The sequence below is a fragment of the Dama dama genome, chromosome 11 (genome assembly GCF_033118175.1).
Source record: "Dama dama isolate Ldn47 chromosome 11, ASM3311817v1, whole genome shotgun sequence".
Classification (NCBI taxonomy): Eukaryota; Metazoa; Chordata; class Mammalia; order Artiodactyla; family Cervidae; genus Dama; species Dama dama.
Genome location: NC_083691.1, coordinates 100048923 through 100070400, shown reverse-complemented (window position 1 = coordinate 100070400; position 21478 = coordinate 100048923). Strand labels below are relative to the sequence as shown.

The window sequence follows — 21478 nt, the reverse complement described above, 5'->3', positions numbered from 1 at the left end:
GTCAGGGTCCATTAGGAGGGCCTGATATCTTGTTAACCTTCCCCCAGTCAACCAATGATGTCCTTTGAGCACAGACTGTACCTGAGGAAGCATTAATATAGCTAGGTATTGTCCCCAGGGTAAACTCACGAGCCTCATTAACCATACAGGCTGTGGCTCCAACTGCCTGTAGCAGCTTGGCCATTCCAGGACTATTGAATTCAATTGTGCTGAAGAGTAAGTCATGGTCTCTGATCTGGTCCCAGCTTTTGGGTCAGGACTCCTAGCGTTATCCCTGATGTCTCACAAACATAAAGGGTAAAGGGCCTGTTCAAAGCTGGAAGTCCCAGTACTGTTGCTCAGCTCAAAATCTTCAGAGTCTCAGAGGCCCACTAGTGGTCCCTATTTCATTGGAGGGGCCTTTTTTCCCCCTTTAAGAGCCTAAAATAAGGGTTTGGCTTGTTGTTGTTCAGTCACTAAAATCGTGTTTGACTCTTTGCAACCCCATGGACTGCAACACGCCAGGCTTCCCTGTCCTTCACCATCTCCTGGAGTTTGCTCAAACTCATGTCCACTGAGCAGGTGATGCCATCCAAGCATCTCATCCTCTGTCATCCCCTTCTCCTCTTGCCCTCAATTTTTCCCAACATCAGGGTCTTTTCCAATGAGTCAGCTCTTTGCATCAGGTGACCAAAGGATTGGAGCTTCAGCATCAGTCCTTCCAGTGAATATTCGGGGTTGATTTCATTTAGGATGGACTGGTTGGATCTCCTTGCAGTCCAAGGAACTCTCAAGAGTCTTCTCCAACCCCACAACACAAAAGCATCAACTCTTTGGTGTTCAACCTTCTTTATGGTCCAACTCTCTCATAGCAGAGCCTGCAGCCTGCCCAACACCTGACTTCCAGGGACTGCCCTGGTGGATGTGGGATGTTGTCACCCCAGGTTACCTGAAGTTCTGCACGTGGGTGCACTGAGGGGAGGTGGGCACAGCAAGGTGGGTTGGGGACAGCATGATGACAGGACAACATAGAAAAGTATAGATTTAATTGGAATCGTTCCTTCCTGCCCTCATCTCTCATGGTGGGATGGATGGGAGTTTTCTTTTCTCTGAAATGACAGCCTCAGTGATGCACTAGTCCCAGCACACTGCTTGGCAGACCCTCATCCTCAACATAGGCAGCTGCTGCCACCTGGGGGCTCAGAGGATGTGAAATGAGAGGCATTTGTCCCCTTGGCGAGGACAGTTCTCCCCAAAGTGCCTGCTAGTAAAACACTTATAGCCTTTGAAAGAGATGTTTACAAAAGATGTTTTGTACCAATAAATACAGTCAACTCTCAGTAGTTCTAAAGTCACAGGCAATACTAAACTGCTTCATTGTTGTACAAACTACAGGGTCAGGTTCCTAGGAGCCTCCGGTCACAACAGTTTCATCAACTTACAGATGCATAACCCAGTTTGATGTGTGTTTCTGTTTAGAGACCTCTTATCTAATATATAGTTGATTCATTAACACTGGATTCCCAGCCAGCTGCACTCCAACTCACAATTGACCAAAGATTATCAATGGTGTATTTTCCCTGGGAGGCACACCCCAGCCTTCCTGAGCTTAGGAGCACTAGATGGCACTTTGGTATTATTCTCAGGGCCACTTTAAACCGTGAAGGCACAAACAAAAACCACAAAAATGAGAAGGAAAATATAGCCCCAAATAGACCATGAAAAGGGTGACTGTTTACAATACGAAACAGGAAGGTAGAGAACTGCCTTTGTTTAAAGTCAAGCTGGGAACACGCCAGTCCAATTTTCACCCCAGAACTGCTGGGGACAGTGAGGAATCAGGGAGGCACGATGTTTTGAGTTCTTTAACACATACAAGCACATACAGACACAACTTGTTACTTCTCCTCTTATCATTCCATTCTATATCTTGGGGACATTTTCTTGTGCGTAAACACACGTACATTTTAGACCTTCTAATGTAGTTCTAATTTCTCTTTTCTCCATTTAAGGCAAGTGAAGCGGAGCCAAAATTTGTATCTCACCATCACAAGAACAGTTTGGGATGTGTGAATGGGAATGTTCCAGAAGCTAATTGTGGGAATGCTGAAGGGACTTTGACCCAAAGTACCCTCTTTGATCCAAATACTCTCCCTAAGAGTGTGATTTGGATCACACTCTTTGATCCAAATACCCTCCCTAAAGAATGTTTATGTGTGTATAACTACTGTACAGTAAAGATTGGCACAACATTGCAAGTCAACTACACTTCAATTTAAAAAAAGAAAATTTTTTTAAATCACAAATACCCCACCGTCTCTCCAAAGTGCACACTAAGTCAGCAAATCTCCAAACAGAAAAAGATTTCTGCACAAAGAAAGCTCCTTGAAAGAGTGGTAGACAGTTATTCACCACAATGCAAATCCAAATACTGGAATATTGGCAATAGTCTTAAATTTCAACAAAAATGGGGAAGATTCAGTGGAAGATACCAGACCACTGTTGTTTCAGCTTAAGGTCAGCCAAAACCCAGTGATGCTGGTCGTACCAATGCTGGAGAATCTGAAGTTCATGGTCAAATTCAAACATAAGAGACCCACACTTAGGTTCCCCCGGACACCCCTGCAAAGCTACTTCTCTGAGCCCCTGCAGGCTCATACCCTGGCCCTGGCTGCTGTGTTCCCAGAGCATGAAATGCTCAGAAATATTTGCCATGAATGGAGCCCCTGTGCCAATAAACTGTGGTCCCTGTATTAAGTCCCACAGGAGAAAGTGTTCTCACTGTCGGGCCCTGGAAAGCCTGACTTTCTGTGCAGCACCCAGGTTGCCACTGTGTCGTTGAACTTACCAACACTGGGGATCCCAGGGCTGGCTGTGCAGAAATCGGGTGACTTCAGGAGGTAGGAGGAAGTGAGACAGAGGCGGCCACAGCATGGTTGACCTGGGAACAGAGGGAACAACCTGCCTCTGAGGGGAGGAGGGAGGGAGAATGCCAGATTATTACCTGGAGCGGGGAGAGGGGCAGGTGCAGTTGAACTTTTTACTGGAGTCAGGAGGATGGCTTATCCTTTTAATGTTTATTTAATTGGCTGAGCTGGGTCTTAGCTGTGGCATCTAGTTCCCTGCTGTTGTTCAGTCGCTCATCTGGGTCCGACTCTTTGTGACCCCATGGACTGCAGCACGCCAAGCTTCCCTGTCCTTCTCCATCTCCCAGAGCTTGCTCAAACTCACGTCCATTGAGAGGGTGATGCCATCCAACCATCTCATCCTCTGTCACCCCCTTCTCCTCCTGCCCTCAATCTCTCCCAGCATCAGGGTCTTTTCCCAATGAGTCAGCTCTTTGCCTCAAGTGGCCTGATGCTGATTCCTTCCATTGTGTTTTTAATTTCAGCTATTGTGTTCTTCAGCTCTGTTTGGTTCTTTATAGTTTAACTTTTTGTTAAATCTCTCACTGTGCTCATCATCTTTCTCCCAGGTTCACTGAGCATCTTTCTGATCATTATTTTGAATTCTTTTTTAAATCATTTCTTTTCGGCTATGCTGAGTCTTCATTGCTTTGCGACAGCTTTCTCTAGTTGTGGGCTTCCCAGATGGCTCAGAGGGTAAAGCGTCTGCCCGCAGTGCGGGAGACCTGGGTTCAGTCCCTGGGTCGGGAAGATCCCCTGGAGAAGGGAACGGCAACCCACCCCAGTATTCTTGCCTGGAGAATCCCATAGACAGAGGAGTTTGGCGGGCTACAGTTCATGGGGTCCCACAAAGTGGGACACGACTGAGTGACAAGCACTTTCACTTTTTCTCGTGGTGAGCGAGGGCTGCCCTTTGTTGCACTGCACTGCGGTGGCCTCTCTGCCCTCGATGCAGGGCAGGGCTCGAGCTGCGTGGGCCTCAGTAGTTGCAGAGCAGGGCTCTAGGTGCGTGGGCCTCGGTAGCTGCAGTGTGCATGCTCTAGAGTGTGGGCTCAGTAGCTGCAGTGTGCATGCTCTAGAGTGTGGGCTCAGTAGATGCAGTGTGCAGGCTCTAGAGTGTGGGCTCAGTAGCTGCAGTGTGTAGGCTCTAGAGCATGGGCCTCAGTAGCGGCAGTGTGCAGGCTCTAGAGCGTGGGCCTCAGTAGCTGCAGTGTGCATGCTCTAGAGTGTGGGCTCAGTAGCTGCAGCATGCAGGCTCTAGAGTGTGGTCTCAGTAGCCGCAGCATGCAGGCTCTAGAGTGTGGTCTCAGTAGCTGCAGTGTGCAGGCTCTAGCGTGTGGCCTCAATAGCTGCAGTGTGCAGGCTCTAGAGTGTGGGCTCAGTAGCTGCAGTGTGCAGGCTCTAGAGTGTGGGCTCAGTAGCTGCAGTGTGCATGCTCTAGAGTGTGGGCTCAGTAGCTGCAGTGTGCAGGCTCTAGAGTGTGGTCTCAGTAGCTGCAGCGTGCAGGCTCTAGAGCATGGGCTCAGTAGCTACAGTGTGCAGGCTCTAGAGTGTGGTCTCAGTAGCTGCAGCGTGCAGGCTCTAGAGCATGGGCTCAGTAGCTACAGTGTGCAGGCTCTAGAGTGTGGCCTCAGTAGCTGCAGTGTGCAGGCTCTAGAGTGTGGGCTCAGTAGCTGCAGTGTGCATGCTCTAGAGTGTGGGCTCAGTAGCTGCAGTGTGCAGGCTCTAGAGTGTGGTCTCAGTAGCTGCAGCGTGCAGGCTCTAGAGCATGGGCTCAGTAGCTACAGTGTGCAGGCTCTAGAGTGTGGGCTCAGTAGCTGCAGTGTGCAGGCTCTAGAGTGTGGGCTCAGTAGCTGCAGTGTGCACGCTCTAGGGCTTGGGCCTCAGTAGCTGCAGTGTGCAGGCTCTAGAGTGTGGGCTCAGTAGCTGCAGTATGCACGCTCTAGAGTGTGGGCTCAGTAGCTGCAGTGTGCACGCTCTAGGGCTTGGGCCTCAGTAGCTGCAGTGTGCACGCTCTAGAGTGTGGGCTCAGCAGCTGCAGTGTGCATGCTCTAGAGTGTGGGCTCAGCAGCTGCAGTGTGCAGGCTCTAGAGTGTGGGCTCAGTAGTTGTGGCACATGGGCTTAGTTGCTCCACAGCATGTGGGCTCTTCCTGAACCAGGGATCAAACTTGTGTCCCATGTGTTGGCAGGCAGATTCCTATCCAGTGCCCATCAGGGAAGTTTTCCACCTTGCTTAGTTCTTCTGGGGTTTTATTTGGGGAAACTCTGGGGTTTTATCCTTCACTTGGAACATAGTCCTCTTGTCGTCTCGTTTTGCCTGAGTCTGTTTTTATTTCTATGTATTAGGAAGGCAGGCTCTGTATTAGGTAGGCAGGTTCTGTATTAGGTGGGCAGGTTCTGCATTAGGTAGGCAGGTTTTGTATTAGGTCGCAGGGTCTGTATTAGGTGGGCAGGTTCTGTATTAGGTGGGCAGGCTCTGTATTAGGTAGGCAGGTCCTGTATTAGGTAGGCAGACTCTGTATTAGGTGGGCAGGCTCTGTATTATGCGGGCAGGTTCTGTATTAGGTAGGCAGGCTCTGTATTAGGTAGGCAGGTCCGGTATTAGGTAGGCAGGTCCTGTATTAGGTAGGCAGACTCTGTATTAGGCGGGCAGGTTCTGTATTAGGCGGGCAGGTTCTGTATTAGGTGGGCAGGTTCTGTATTAGGCGGGCAGGGTCTGTATTAGGTGGGTAGGCGCTGTATTAGGTGGGCAGGCTCTGTATTAGGTGGGCAGGCTCTGTATTAGGCAGGCAGGTTCTGTATTAGGCAGGCAGGTTCTGTATTAAGTAGGCAGGTTCTGTATTAGGCGGGCAGGCTCTGTATTAGGCGGGCAGGTTCTGTATTAGGTAGGCAGGCTCTGTATTAGGTCGGCAGGTCCTGTATGAGGTAGGCAGGTACTGTATGAGGTGGGCAGGCTCTGTATTAGGCGGGCAGGTTCTGTATTAGGTGAGCAGGGTCTGTATTAGGTGGGCAGGTCCCGTATTAGGTAGGCAGGTCCCGTATTAGGTAGGCAGACTCTGTATTAGGTAGGCAGGCTCTGTATTAGGTGGGCAGGCTCTGTATTAGGTAGGCAGGTCCTGTATGAGGTAGGCAGGTCCTGTATGACGTAGGCAGGCTCTGTATTAGGCAGGCTGCTTCTGTATTAGGCAGGCAGGTCCTGTATTAGGTAGGCAGGTCCTGTATTAGGTAGGCAGGCTCTGTATTAGGCAGGCAGGGTCTGTATTAGGCAGGCAGGCTCTGTATTAGGTAGGCAGGCTCTGTATTAGGTAGGCAGGTCCTGTATTAGGTAGGCAGGTCCTGTATTAGGTAGGCAGGCTCTGTATTAGGTAGGCAGGGTCTGTATTAGGTGGGCAGATCCTGTATTATGTAGGCAGGATCTGTATTATGTAGGCAGGCTTTGTATGAGGTAGACAGGTCCTGTGTTATGTAGGCAGGCTCTGTATTATGTAGGCACGCTCTGTATTAGGTAGGCAGGGTCTGTATTAGGTGGGCAGGCTCTGTATTAGGCAGGCAGGGTCTGTATTAGGTGGGCAGGCTCTGTATTAGGCAGGCAGGGTCTGTATTAGGTAGGCAGGCTCTGTATTAGGTAAGCAGACTCTGGATTAGGTGGGCAGGTTCTGGATTAGGCAGGCAGGTTCTGTATTAGGCAGGCAGGTTCTGTATTAAATAGGCAGGCTCTGTATTAGGTAGGCAGGCTCTGGATTAGGTGGGCAGGCTCTGGATTAGGTGGGCAGGTTCTGGATTAGGCAGGCAGGTTCTGTATTAGGCAGGCAGGTTCTGTATTAAATAGGCAGGCTCTGTATTAGGTAGGCAGGGTCTGTATTAGGTGGGCAGGCTCTGTATTAGGTAGGCAGGCTCTGTATTAGGTAGGCAGGCTCTGTATTAGGTGGCCAGGCTCTGTACTAGGCAGGCTCTGTATTAGGTAGGCAGGCTCTGTATGAGGTAGGCAGGTCCTGTATGAGGTAGGCAGGTACTGTATGAGGTAGGCAGGCTCTGTATTAGGCAGGCAGGTTCTGTTCCCTGATCTTGGAGCAGTGCTCTTGTGTAGGACACACCCTGTGGTGCCCAGCAGCACAGCGCCCTCTGCTCACCAGACGTTCACGCTCCAGGAGTGCCCCCGAGGTGGGCTGCACAGGCCGGTGTGTTGTGGTGGGCTGACCAGTATGGGCACACAGGTACGAAAGGCTGGCTCCCAGGCCCTGCCTCCTGTGGGTGGGACTGAGCAAATCGTGCCCATTTTGTTGGGAACTTTGAGGGGATAAAGAGATGGTATTTACTATGTTTTCTACATTTATGTCCAACCATAAATGGTAAAGCTTGAGGCAGAGGAGTCCCTTGGCTGGGATCCAGGGGTTTGTGATCTAGTCCTGACCACACCGTGAACTGCTGAGTGGCCTTGGGCAGGTCTGACACAGTCTCTGGGCCTCAGTTTTTCTAGCTGTAAAATGGGGACATTACCATTTGTCATGGCTTACTTACTTCATACAGACCTGAGAGGGACAGGCAGGCTGACCCAGAGGATCAGAGTCACCACCTCCAGGCTCATGAGGCGACCCCTATCTTCTCTTCCTTCAAACAAAGGGGAGGGGGCGCAGGGCAGCTGGAAGACAGGACACAGGTGTCGTGTGCTGGTCGCGGAGGAAAGGGAGGGCGCCTCGTTCTCCTCACTCAGCCACAGGCTCAGGGACTCTCCCCCACTGCCTCCCTGCCTTTGCTCATGGACTTCTTCCAAGTGGAATTTCCTGAGCAGATTACCAGCAGCCAGGAGGCCTCTGCTTGTGTGTGTGGAGCGGGGAAAGCAGGTATTACTTAGGCAACAATGCTGGGGCTGGAGGGGTGGGGGGGTTGCGGCTAGCACTGAAGACGGCATGCTGGGGCCATGTGAGGGGCTGGGGGCGGACAGGGGACATGGTGGTCCCGGTCCCCGGAGGGAGGGCTTGTTATTACCCAGACTGCCACCTCACACCTTACGTGGTCTAACCGGAAACCACCTGAAAGCACGTGAGCAAAGGAATTTTTCTCCGTCCCTGGGAAAGCCCCCAGCGAGTCTGGCCCAGGCGGGTTTCCTGCTTCAGCACAGCGGGCACCGGTCATCCTTGGTTGTGCTTTTACTTTCCTTTCCCTCTGTACTGCCCTCCTGATGACGGCTTATTGCCCATTCCCTCTTCTTTGATCCAGGGACTCCTTATCACCACTACCTACAAACCCTGGACTTCTAGGAAAGGGAAACTTGGGGCCTGCTTCTCAGGTGCCTCGCAGGCAGAATGTGTTTGACTGAGGTGAGAGGGGCCAGCTGACACATCAACCTTCCTGCAGCCAGCCTAGACCTCCAGGGCCGCTGCAGCCACTCAACGGCCGGCAGAGTGCTCCGAGGCCGGCTCCAGCCCACCTTCCTCTGGGCTCCTCTGTGGCTCCCTGCCCCTCGCCTTGGCCAATGTGACCATCCCAGGGCCCCCTGGACACGGCCTGCACTTGCATGTGCAGATCCCACTGTGTGGAGCACCTCTTTCCCTCCTCTCTGCTTTCAAGCTTAGACCTGTAAAAACAGTTTAAAAGTCACTTCCTGTTTGAAGCTTTTCCTCCCAGGGCTAATATTCCCTTCCTTTTCTTCTACTAGCATATCTTCATTCATCTATTTTGGTGTGGGTTTTTTGGTGGTTTTTTTTTTTTAGCATAATTTAAAAATTGGATGCGACTCATATATCTATCTCAAAGTGTGCAGTCCAGTGGTTTTAGTATCTCCACAAAGTTGTGCAACCATTGGCAAAATCAATTTTAGAACCCTAAAAGAAACCCCATACCCCTTAGTTGTCACTCCCCATTCTTCCTCTCTCCAGCCCCTATACTAATCTACTTTCTGTCTCTATGGATTTGCCTATTCTGGACATTTCACGTGAATAAAATCATGCAATATGTGGCCGTTTGTAACTGGCTTCCCAGGCTTAGCATGTTTTCAGGCTTCATCCATGTTGTAGCATGAATCGGCACTTCATTCCTTTTTTTTATTGTCAAAAAGCATCTCACTGTATGGACAGGCCACATTTGTTCATTCATCAGCTGATGGACATTTGGATTGTTTCCACTTTGGTGTTATTATGAATAATTCTTTTTTAAGCATGTTTTAAATTTTTTAAATTGAAATATTAGTTGAATTTACAATTTTTTTTACAATGTTTTTAAATACTGCTGTATAACAAAATGATTCAATTATACATAGATGTGTATATATATATATACACATAGTCTCTTTTAAGAATCTGATCCTGCTCTAGAACAAAATATTCCTTTCCATTGTGGTTTACCATAGGATACTGAACCTAGCTCTCTGTGCTATACATGGGACCTTATTGTTTATCTATCTACATATAAAAGCTCACATCTGCTAACCCCAGCCTCCTGCTCCATCCCTCCCCCACCCCCTCAGCAAACACTGGTCTGTTCCGTACAGCTGTTTCTGTTTCAAAGATAGGTTCATTTATGTCATAGTTTAGGTTCCACATATAAGTGATATTATATGGCATTTGTCTTTCTCTTTCTGACTTACTTCACTTAGTACGATAATCTCTAGTTGAATTCTCTCTTTATCCCCTTTAATCTTCTTTTCCCCCTTAAATTCTAGTTTATCTGATACTAATATAGCTACACCTGAGCAGAAGAAGCCAAATCTGTCTTTTATGATGAACAAAAATAATGACTTTGACATAGCCTAAGGAAATGTCTACTTTTGCTTAATAAATAACTAGATCAAAGGATTTACACAGAATAAGGATTCAGGGGGTGAGGTGTCTCCTGGTTGCTCCCTTATGTCTCAGAGATATGCCCAAAGTTTAGTGGTCTTACACTGTAAGAAGTATGAGAAGTGTAGAACTGGGGCGACATGGGGGCCTTCGCCAAGTCAGTGAGCCGTCAAGATTCACACCCAGTACCCTGACGGCCAGCCCACCTCTGGCTGCTTCCCCAGGAGATGCCTTTCCAGAGAAAGAAAGTTCCATATTCTGAGCACTTCCTCTAAGCTACGAGTTTCATTTATACCCATTATCCTAACAACATATCAGCAAACAAAATGATCTTATTTACAAGTTATGAAGAAACTGAGGCTCCCAGATGTCCAAGTCACATGACCAAGGTCAGACCAACTCCTGGGCAGCAGAGAGGGGATCCTACTCCAGAATGGAAGCTCTTCTGGGGATCACTACACCCGAGCTTCCCCGGTGGCTCAGACGGTAAAGAACCTGCCTGCAACTAGGGAGACCCGGGTCAGGAAGATCCCCTGGAGAAGGGGATGGAAACCCACTCCAGTGTTCTTGCCTGGAGAATCCCACGGACAGAGGAGCCTGGCGGGCTGCAGTCCATGGGGTCACAGAGAGTTGCACACGGCTGAGCGGCTAACATTCCACTTTCCAGCCAAAGCCCTGCCCCTCTGGCTGGCCGCAGCGCAGGGAGGTGCCCGTCACTGTGACTGGGGACGTCACACAGCTCCAGCTCCCTTTTAGTGCTCTTTCACACCAGCCACGGAGCAGGAACACCAGCAATGTAAGAGGTACGGCTTGTCCTCCCCGCCTGTCCCCACCACAGACACCTGCTGATTGGGGTCCCCGGGTCAAGTCACCGCTTCACGCAGGAGCAGAGACTCCAGGAAGCCCTCACAAGTCAAAGGTGGCAAGGGCAGAGCCTTGTTGTAACTTTAAGGCTGAATCTGTAGGCTCATCCTGTTCACCTGCTCCGCAAAACAGCTCCTCAGGCCTGAGCGCCAGGCCCCTCTCACTGCAAGCCCAGGGTGTGTCTGTGAGGGACGGGAAGGCATGGCCCCACGCCCCTGCATCCCGACCAGCTCCCACCCTGCTCACTCCTGCTGACTGCAACAAAGGGGACGTACACATTACAAACTCACTCATGAGAGACAAACTTTATTTTGATATCTCAGAAATTGCAAGGCAATAAGCACAATGACAACAGTGAGCTCTGAAGGGTCAACTCGATTTCAGATGCACAAATGTGCTGGGATCTCATGACTACTGGGCAAGGAAGGTGGGCAGCTGACTGCTGATCCCCTTTACACAGGACTTGTTTTTAATTAATTAATTTCTATTTATCTGTTTAGTTATTTATTTATGGCTGCACTGGGTTTTTGTTGCAGCGCACAGGCTCTTGGTTGCCGCGAGCGGGCTTTCTCTATTTGCCATGAGTTGGGGCTACTCTCTAGTTGCGGTGCAGAGGCTTCTCATTGCGGTAGCTTCTCTTGGGTGGAGCACAGGCTCCAAGGCGCACGGGCTTCAGCAGTTGTGGCTCATAGGTTCTAAGACCTTCGGGCTCAGTAGTCGAAATCCAAAGGCATGTGGGATCTTAGTTCCCAGACCAGGGATCAAACTGGTGTCCCCTGCATTGGCAGGCAGATTCTTAACCACTGGACAAGCAGGAAAGTCCTACAGAGGACTTGTAGAAGTGACCTGGCTTCCCTACAGACTGTGAACATTCTACCAGGTAGACAGAGGCCAAGATAATGGAGTAGAAAGGCCCTGAGCTCCCCTCCCCTCATGAGCACACCAAAATGTGGGGTTACTAGTGGGGAGAGGGAACAGGGGAGAGGCAATTTAGGGGTAGGGGATTGAGAGGTGCAAACTACTAGATATAAAATAAACTACAAGGATACATTGTGCAACAGGGGAATATAGCCAATATATTGGCAAATGGAGTATAACCTTTAAAAATTATTACTAAACAGTACATCTGTAACTTATACAATATTGTACATCAACTACACTTCAATAAAAAAAAAAAAATTCCACCCAGCTGCTTTCTGCATCTGGTCCAGGCTCCTCAATACCCTGGGTGGGCAGGGCTTCACCAGACACGCGCACATACCTTGACTTCCTCAGTCATAAAACCAGGGGTCAGGCCGCCCCCTCTCTACACAAAGGCCCTTCTCGCTGACACAGGTGGGTTCTTGGAAGTCCTGGGACTTGGTGTACTGGGGGTTGCTAGGTCCATGGTGGCTGAACCCCATGGCTAGTTAAAAGCCTTGGCACGCAGCAATGAACCTGGGACTAAGCGGAGGGGCGAGACCCTGGCTGGCCCATTGCTAGCCACCTTCTCCAGCCAGGGAGGTAGTTCTGGCGTGGGCAGAAAGGGGCGTCTCCTGGCTCCTCTGGCCCCAACCTGCTGAGGAGGGGTAGAGCCATTGTGACCTTGAGCTGTCTCTCTGCCACACCTGCTGCTGACCAACATTTCCGACTCTCCTCCAGAAAGACATCAGAGCTGCACCTCCTCCCTCGGCAAGGGCCAGGCTCAGAGCTCTGCACCTACACCAGGAGGCCCTCTCCAGCACCCAGGACAAGAGGATCCCAAGCCAGGGCCACCTCCTCGATCTCCCAGCGACACACGGGGCATCTGGCCGTGTCCCTGAAGACCCTCCAGGCACAGGAGCTGCAGAAGTGTGTGTGGCCGCAGGGGACAAGGCAGGTGTTGGCAACCTGGTGGAAGCAGATGGCACACTCTTCTCCTGCTGAGGCTGGGAAAGGCGACAACACAGGTCAGGGGTGCTTGGGGGCCACGAGAGGGCAGCCCACTCACATCACCACAGGTCAGAGAAGCACGTGGTCGGGGTATGAAGAATACTACCTCATAAGTGAATGCTCATAATGCAATCAGTAAGAAAGGTTGGGAAGAAAATTGTAAGGTACATACATGCATAGCCTAAGATTCCAACTTAGAAAAAAGGAAAACAAAGCACAAATAACTCCCCACGTACGGAGTGCTATGCTTGGTCACTTCAGTCGTGTCCGATTCTGCGACCCCAGGGACCGTAGCCCGCCAGGCTCCTCTGTCCATGGGGTTCTCCGGTCAAGAACACTGGAGTGGGTAGCCACGCCCTCCTCCAGGGGATCTTTCCAACCCAGGGATCAAATGCACGCTTCTAACATCTCCTGCATTGGCAGGCAGTTTCTTTACCACAAGTGCTACCTGGGAAACACCCCCCTCCACTTCTGTCCATATATATATATATATATATATATATATGTATATATATATATATATACACACACACATATATATGATTACAAAATACCGGGAGGAAATCTACCTAACAGGCAATGTGAAGTTTGGGAGGTGTGCTTTTTTTTTCACTTCCTTTTTTATCTTTGAATATGTATTTTATTTCTGCTTGGCAAAGTTTTTTGTTTTTGTTTTTTTTTTTTGGTTTTTTACTATGAACAGGGATTGCTCTTTTAAAAGCAGGCGGACAAAATAACATCTATTCATGAGTGTGCCCAGTAACTTACGAAGCCAGCCAATGTCCTAGAAGGCAGAACTGTTACGTGGCTTTTAGGTTTCGGCCTATGGCCTGTGGGAGACTTGATGGCACCTGGGAAGGTGTAACTGAGTTCCCAGGGCTGGGGCCTCGCCCGGTTTTCCCAGCTCTGGAGCCCTGGGGGAGACTCTGGCGCTCGGGAAAGCCACTCACCTTTGGGCCCGGGGAGAGCCTCATCACTGAGATCCCTTGGCATGGTTGTGGGAAAGTCGTTGGCTGTAAGATCTAAGGCAGAAAGGGAAAGTCAGGACCAGGGGAAAGCAGTCAGGGTGTTTCCATTCAACCCACCTCCCCAGTCCCTGCCTCCAAAGCAGAGTGTCCACCTCCTTTCTTCTCTGGGTCGCAGTGCTACAGCTCCAAGGCGGGGGTCCAGCCCTGTCCTGGCCACCCCTTACCCAGTGGGACCCAGCAGAGAATTTGTGGACCCGCAGCTTTTTCATCCTAATCCACGCTTCCTTCAGACAGCTCCTCTCTGCCCTACTGCCACTGCCTGAGCAGAGATCTTCAGCGTCGGTCACCGCCCCCCAACGGATGTGAAACAGAGTCCCCCAGGAGGTGGGCAAACAGGTGCCTGGGCCCCTCTGGGGGTGAGGCTCGAGCAGTTGTGACAAGCCATTCAAAAAACAAACACACTGGGGGGACTGGAATGCTCGTGCAGGTCCCTGGAAGACTGCCCAAGTATGCCAACACTTCTTTTCATGAGTCTTCCTGTATCTCCTCACTCCTCTGAAATCCACTGTCCTTTCAGGTGGTCCTCATTTCCCCACTGAGTGCCTGAACATCTCACCTTTGACCCCACCAGGCTGCCTTCTTGCCCACCTCTAACTTGCACACTTACGCTCCCTTTGTTGCCACCCCGTCTGCAGCAAACTCCTGCTGTGACTGCAAAACCCAGCCCGCCCCAAATATTTTTTTTTGTAAATGAGACCAGCCCTCTAACACAGGGGTCCCCAACCTCCGGGATCTGATGCCTGACGATCTGAGGTGGAGCTGATGGAATAATAATAGAAATAAAGTGCACAAGAAGTGTAATGTGCTTGAATCATCCTGAAACCATTTCCCTCACCCCTCCCTCTGTGGAAAAGCTGTCTGCCACGAAACTGGCCCCTGGTGCCAAAAAGGCTAGGGACCGCTGCTCTAACATGTGTTTGGGGTGCCGGGCAGGGCTGCCCTCCCTGTGACTGGGTCTGGTCCCCAGCGAACATCTTCATACCCGGAGAGAAGCCGATGGAAAAACTCCATATGAAAGAAACAGCAGTTCTCGCCGACCCCGTACGCGGTCAGGCACCACCGGAGCCGCCGCCTCCCGCGCCCCCGTTCCCAGGGACGGCGCCTGGGTCCCCGCCCCTGGCCTCACCCAGCAGCTGGATGGCCTTGGTGGTCCCGTACACGTCCATCACGGCCCAGAGCGGGGCGCCCATGAGCACGCCCTCGCGCAGCAGCCGCCGGGGCCCCGAGTTGACCCGGGCGAAGATCCGGCCCTGGCGGTTCACCCAGAAGCGCACCACATCCCCCGGGAGGGCGCAGCCGTCAGGAAGCATGGCCGCCCAGGTCTGACTCTGCTGCTCCAGGTCCGGGCACACGAAGGGCGGCAGGCTGGGCGCGGACACCCGCGCGGGGTCCAGGCGCGTGAAGCCCACGCGGAGGCCACCCAGCCAGCCGGGCTCGTGCCACAGCAAGCGCAGCGCCACGCGCTCTCCCGGCTGCACCGGCCGCTGGCTGAACACGATGCCGTCGTGGAACGTGGCGTGCCTGAACGCGGTGCTCCGCTGAGCATCCAGGCGCACCTGTGCGCCCACCGCCTGGGCGTGGAAGCGGAGCGCCTCTCGGGGAGCCTCGGCATCTGCGGCGGGGGCGGGGGCGTCACTGAAGGTCGGCCGGACACACCGGCTGGCCTTCCGGGCAGCCTGGAGCCCTCCCCACCAGGGGAAAGGGGGCATTTCCATCAACCCATGCTCCCTGGGGCTACTGTCCCGGCTCTCCCCCATCCCCACTCCAGAGACCTTCTTAGAACCAGTGGGGAACCCGCTTTGCCTGTCTGGGATCTTAGTTCTTTCCTGACTCTTGCCAAGCCTCAGTTTCCCTCCCTTACTGCAGCTTAGTCACCGAGTCCTGTCCGACTCTTTGTGACCACATGGACTGTAGCCTGCCAGGCTCCTCTGTCCATGGAATTTTCCAGGCAAGAATACTGGAGTTGGGTTGCCATGCCTTCCTCCAGGGGAACTTCCCAACCCAGGGATCCATTCCTGGTCTCCTGTATTGCAGGCAGATTCTTTACCACTTGAGCCACCTCCCTTAGAGATGTTGTAAAAATTAAAGGAACCGTTGACAGTACCAGCTCTGGATACCTGGTGATGGTTGTTATTGCCATTAACTAAAGAGAGCAGGTTTTAGAAGTCAACAGATGATCCTGCTTTTGTTTGACACATACATTTATATGTGTACTATTCGAATGTTTACACATGTGTAGCCCGTCTGTATCTAGAAACAGGCTGAGAGATGGGCTGGCAGGCTGTTTGTGGTCAGCTCTAATTCTGCAGTGGCGAGGGGCGGGGGCGGCGGCTGAGTTTTCTGACTTTGCCACAGAGAACCAGCATCGCTGACCCCCAGTGAGGGTGACTTCTCTCATCCTGGGAGAGAAAGAAGGAGCCTGGTAACTCCCAAAGTAGTGAGGGTGTGAAACCGGAAAAGGGGTCCCAGGTCAGCCCCTCAGAATTGTGGGCCGGGCCCAGCCTAGGCCTGGGTAAGCTTTGAAAGCAGGGGACTTCCTGACTTGCCTCCACTTGGCAGCTGGGACGGGAAAGTTCCTCGCTGGGCAGCCCTTCCTCTCAGTCCCAGAGGCCTGAAGGAAGCTGGTGGAGCTTCCGGCCCCAAGACGGGCACTTAGCCAGCTCCCCAGGCCTTAGCTCTCTCCCCCTCCCCTCTTGACCCTGCTTTTTCTGGGTTGGAGGAGGGAGGCTGAAAATATAAAGAGAATTCAATCAAAACTTGAGCCAGGGAACTTCCCTGGTGGTCCAGTGGTCAAGACTCCACGCTTCCAGTCAATGCAGGGGGCACACATTCAATCCCTGCCCTCCTCTTGACACTCAGATGCCTGCAAGGTGTCAGCCAGGCACCGGGGGGGGGGGGAGGCTGGGCGTGGTCAGGTATGAGGCACACCGTCAAGGCCACAGCGAGTCCACCCCTGACCCCCACTGGCTCCAGGACCAGTGGGGCAGGAGCCAAAGAAGCGGCTGATGGGACTACTGGGTGCGTGAGTCCCTCAGCAGGGCAGGCGGGCCCTGGGGACCCTAGGAGACACAGACTTAGTCCTCTACAGGAATTTGACAGTCTGCAAAGCTTACCCCTGTCTCGGGAGTTTCCCACTGGCCCATGGGCGCTATGTCCTCACGTCAGCAGTTAGAGGAGGGAGGCTGAGAGAGGTCACAGGACGCCGGGGCCCAGTGGACTGTGCTGCTTCTCCCAGCTGCCGCCCGGGCTCCACTCACTGTCTCAGCAGCCCCCAGCAGTGGCCTGAGTGTGGCCCTCGCAAGGCACACAGGGCTCCTTGGGGGTCAGCCTTTCCGCATGTGAGGTCCTGTGTGGCTGTGTTAGTTGTTCACTGCGAAAGGCCAAGGCTGAGTGGCAATGACAGCCACCCGTGTTCCGCCCGTCCGGCAGAACTGCGTCTGCCCACGGGGCCCCTTCCTCTGCTTTGCACGGGGCTCTGTGCCTGAGTTTGGGGCTGGCTCTGGGTAGTACCCCCTTCTCCAAGGCTGGCTGGCAGGGCTCCTCCCATTCTTTGACCCAAGTGACCCAGTCCAGCCTGCTCCTGGGGTGGGTGAGGCAGAGGTGGGCACTGGCCAAGCGTGGCTCTCCAAGTAGGCGTGTCCCCAGCCAGTTGGGCAGGGAGTTCTGAGCACTTTATGCCTGCAGGTGGCTGTTCTCATCAGCCCCACTTTCAGGCAGCATCCTGAGGCGCCTCAGGCAGAGTTGCCCATGGGGGACCCTCCCAACTTCTCTGCCTGCCTCCCCTACTTCCACACTGTGCACTGGCTTGGCAACAAGGGCCCCCTGGGTGGCTGGGGAGCAGGGAACACGGTCATGGCCTTTTGGATGTCCTGCCCTCTGGACAGGCGGATTCCAACCAGAGAATCTTTGCAGCATGGCTCTTGGGATCTGAACGACCGGGCTCAGTGAGGACCTCCCCAGATCTTCACCTTCGTTGTCACCGCCCCTCCAGTCACCAAGCCTCTCCTGGCACCTATCAAGTGCCTTACAGACGCCCGGCCCCCCAGGGGAGCGCTCGGAGGACACTGAACTCAGGGAGGTGGTTGTGCCGCTGGACGCCAGGGAGCCCCGGCCCAGCTCCGCACCCTGCGCTCCTGCGCTGCCTCCCTCACGGCGGCAGCATCGCCCGGAAATCCAAACAGCAGTTGCTGCTGCAGCGTTGGCAGCGGGGCTTGGCCCCGCCCCCGCCCGGTGATTCAGGTGCCCCTGCTGCTGGTGCCCGGGAACCCTAGGTTACTATGGTTACTGCGGAGTCAAGGCCTCCAGGTCCTTCTGCTTGGGAAGGAGCAGAGTCCAGGCTCTGGGAGCAGGGATGCGTGGTCCAGATCTCTAGTCATAAGAGACCCAGCTCTCCAACCCCGCCCCGGACACTAAGGCAAAGTTGTGACTTCAGGTGAGACCGGCAGAGAATCATTGAGCCTGGTGACCCTGTGGTCTGTGCTTCTGGCAGCTCTGTAACTGGCAGGATGGGGGCAATGTCTCCCAGCCTGCGGATGAGGAAACCGAGGCTCCGGGAGAAGTGACAGGAAAGGTCCCCACAGCTCTGTGACGGCAGAGCTGGGACTCCGGTCTTCCACCAGGCCCCCTAAGCTCTACCCTGTTCCCCATCCCAGCCAGTCTTCTCTCTGCACAACAGGGTCTGAAAGGCAAACAGGTCATAAGGGTCTTTGCATCACTGCAGGGATTGTGGCCCGAGTTCCTCGGCCTCTATTGGATTCTCGCTGAGAAAGGAAGCTTTCACTACCTCCTGGGCTCCTAACAGCTCATTGCCTAGGGCAGCCCGGCCTGGATCAGAAACTCCTTCTGAGCAATATTTACACTGACTATACCTCTATCTCCTGAGTCTTCCACCCCAGAAAACACAGAGCACCCCTCTGCTTCTTGTACTTCTGGTCCAGGCAGAAAGCTCAGGGCTCACACTTACCAGCCTGAGAGCAGATCTGGGCCCCCATCCGCCTGGGCTCCTCAGGCATGGGTCCCTGGGTCTGAAGAAGGCCAGTGGACAGGTTTCCCAAAGATATTCAGCAGGTCCCCTTGTCATGGGGCCAGGATCATATTACAGCGTTGATGATTAATTAGAGATTGCAGTCACGAGTTACAATATCCAGGGAATTTCCTGATGACTGCTGGTTTGCAACAGGCCTGCCGCAGCTGGCTGGCCCTGAGGAAGCGGAGATTCGGGAGATGGCCTAGCTTGGATGTGGAGGAGCCTTCTCTCTAACTTCTGATCAGTTGCGATCAACCAGCTGTGCATTATCACTGCCTGAGTCGTGTTAATGAATACCTGTAGCCAGACCTCCCCCCAGAGACCTTGATTCCAGTGGCCTGGGGTGAAGCCCAGCATCGGCCTTGTTTAAAAGCACTCCCAGGGACTTCCCTGGCTGTCCAGTGGTTAAGACTTGTGCTTCCACTGCAGGAGACACAGGTTTGATCCCTGGTCAGGGAGCTAAGATCCCACATGCCGTACAGTGAGGCAAAAAAAAAAAAAAAAAAAGCAAAATAAGCAAAAACCAAAATAATAAAAGTACAAGCGCCACAGCTGATTCTAATGTACAGGGTAGAGAGAGATTCACTGCTACTGACCCCAGTATACAGGAGGCACTTAATCAGTGTTGGTGAAGTGGGTTGAATTGAAGTAACTGCATTTCAGGACCTGTGAAGCTGCCCCGGGCCCGGGTCTCTGGCCAAGAGGAGAAGGGCCAAGCAGAGGTGTCGACTGCTCCCCAGCCTTGCTGGAGCTGGAAGCCCACTGCCCAGAACCCCCCATGGAACACAGAGAGTCCCGCAGTGGGTCACACCGAGGCCAAGCTCCCAGGGTGTTAGTGATGGCAAGAGGCGTCAGAAATCTTTTGCCCCTTTCATTCCTGTTAGAGAAACTGAGGCTCGTGGCAGGGAAAGTGGCTTGCTCTAAGCTAGTACTTCTCAGATTGCAACACATGAACCTGCTGGGGATCTTGTTAAGATGAAGCTTGAATCAGAAGCTCCGGGCAGGTGTGGGATTCAGCCTTTCTAACAAGGCAGTTCTGCAGACCCCACTTCAGGTGACAGGCCCTAGATGAGTTTGGAGGCTTGTGGGTATCCTGGCCCTTGATCTCCAGGCTAAGGCCCTCCCAAGACCCTAGACTGAGGCCATCAGCGGTGGCTACTGTACTTTGGTTTTGTTTTCAATATTTATTTATTTGGCTGCTCCGGCTCTTGGTTGCAGCATGTAGGATCTAATTCCCTGGCCGGGAGTTGAACTTGGGCCCCCCAAGCTGGGAACTTGGAGCCCAACCACCTGGACCACCAGGCAAGCCCTCCGATCATTGACTACTTGGAACTTGGCTGAAGGGGTGGATATGCCCCATGCATTTCCCTGGGGACAGTGGTGCTGTTGGCTGAGCGGTTTGACTACGGATGAGGAGGCGAAAGGGTGAGTGTTTGGAGACCCGGATTCTGTCTCCTGTGTTAGCTTTACCTCTCTTTCTCTCCCCAGGCCTTTGTGTCCCCGTGTGTAGAATGGGAAACCAGGATGCACTGGTCTGTGGATCCCTGCCAGCCCCAGTGTGCCAGGATTTTGGTCCTGGTGACAGCTACTTGGCCTCGGTTGACTTCAGAATGTGTCAGTGTGACTCTGGACATTTGTTCCACACCAAGCCCCCTGCCAGGCTCTCTAAAAACTGTCTTTAAGGTCAAAGGCAAACTGGTGAGAAGTCAGGAGCAATCATGGTGCGTCTGTGGCCAATGATCCTGCTGGCCGAGTCGGAGGGATCCTGGCTTAGGACTAGAGTCAGAGGCCGCCTTCCCCGCCCCCCCGACCCCACCCGTAGGACTGGCTGTTTGCCTTGGGTGAGCTGGAGCCAAGAGCACCTTTTTGATAAACCACATTCCTATAAAAGAGATAGTTATGGTATCTTATCAGGAAGATCAGGCCTTGAGCCTCAGCCCATCTGGAAAGTTACTGGAGAGGCTGTGGACGCTAGGCTGCCCAGTGCCAGCAGGCTGAGGTGGTATGGCCTCACCTTCAGGACCCCGGTGGGGTGGGCATCCTGAGAATTCAAATCCAGGCCTTCTCTCCCATCACACATTCCCCAGGTTTCTTGTTTTAATCATTTTTATTTTTTTAATTTTAATTTTTGGCTGCAATGGGTCTTTGTTGCTGTGAGTCGGCTTTCTCGAGCTGCAGTGAGCGCAGCCACTCTGTCACCGTGCTCCGGCTTCTCGTCTCGGTGGCTTCTTTCGTTGCAGAGCTGGAGCTCCGAGCACAGGCTCGATGGTTGTGGCACGGGCTTAGTGTGGAATCTTCCTGGACCAGAGATCGAACCCATGGCCCTGGCACTGGCAGGCAGATTCTTAACCACTGAAGCACCAGGGAAGTCCCACCTCCAGTTTATTTATTTATTAATAACAAACACTACTGTCCCAAGTCCAGTACTGTATTAACTTGCTAATCCTCATGGCAACTTCTTGAAAAGATGCTACTTATGGTAATCATTCTCATTTTACAAATGGGGAAACCGAGGCTCAAGGAGGTGAAGCAGCTTGTTCAGAATCAGAAGTGAAAGACCAGGGCGTGGCCCCAGCTGTCTGACTGGAGAGCAGCTGCCTTATCTGCCATGATGTGTAGCCTCCACGATCCTCCCCCAGGCCATGGCCCGTCTGAGCATTCAGTTGCTACTAACATCTTCCCCATCTCACTGACACTAGTAGGGGCTCATGGATAGCTGCTGACTGGTTGCCTGAGTGTGAAGTGGAGGCCACCCCATGATGGAGACTGCACCCCTCCCTCTAGGACACCTGCCTGGCCGCAAGGCTGTTGTAAATATTTGTTTCAGGAAGGTATTGACTGGCCCCTTCATGGATCGCAACCTTCTCCTGGCAAAGGGGCTTGCATTACTTGGTGAAGCTATGAGCCATGCCACGCAGGGCCACCCAAGACGAACGGGTCATCGTGAAGAGTTCTGACAAAACGGGGTCCGCTGGAGGAGGGAACGG

The 21478-nt window shown here is 52.7% G+C and overlaps 1 protein-coding gene across 3 annotated transcripts in view; it reads right to left on the bottom strand.

The window, feature by feature from the left end:
- The window catches only part of NEURL3 (neuralized E3 ubiquitin protein ligase 3), a 36370-nt gene extending 17638 nt beyond the window's left edge, over window positions 1-18732 (bottom strand). Inside the window, exons 1-4 of one of the 3 annotated variants that reach the window (XM_061156014.1) lie at window positions 18429-18732; window positions 14592-15077; window positions 13388-13459; window positions 10812-12433 (exon numbers count right to left, since the gene is read on the bottom strand). In XM_061156014.1, the coding sequence (XP_061011997.1) occupies window positions 12225-12433; window positions 13388-13459; window positions 14592-15077; window positions 18429-18477 (816 nt within the window). In that variant the 5' untranslated portion in view covers window positions 18478-18732 and the 3' untranslated portion in view covers window positions 10812-12224. Of the gene's footprint in view, window positions 1-10811; window positions 12434-13387; window positions 13460-14591; window positions 18408-18428 lie in introns of those variants that run through there. The other 2 variants (XM_061156013.1, XM_061156015.1) reach the window with 2 other exon arrangements.
- Between the last annotated feature and the right edge of the window lie 2746 nt (window positions 18733-21478).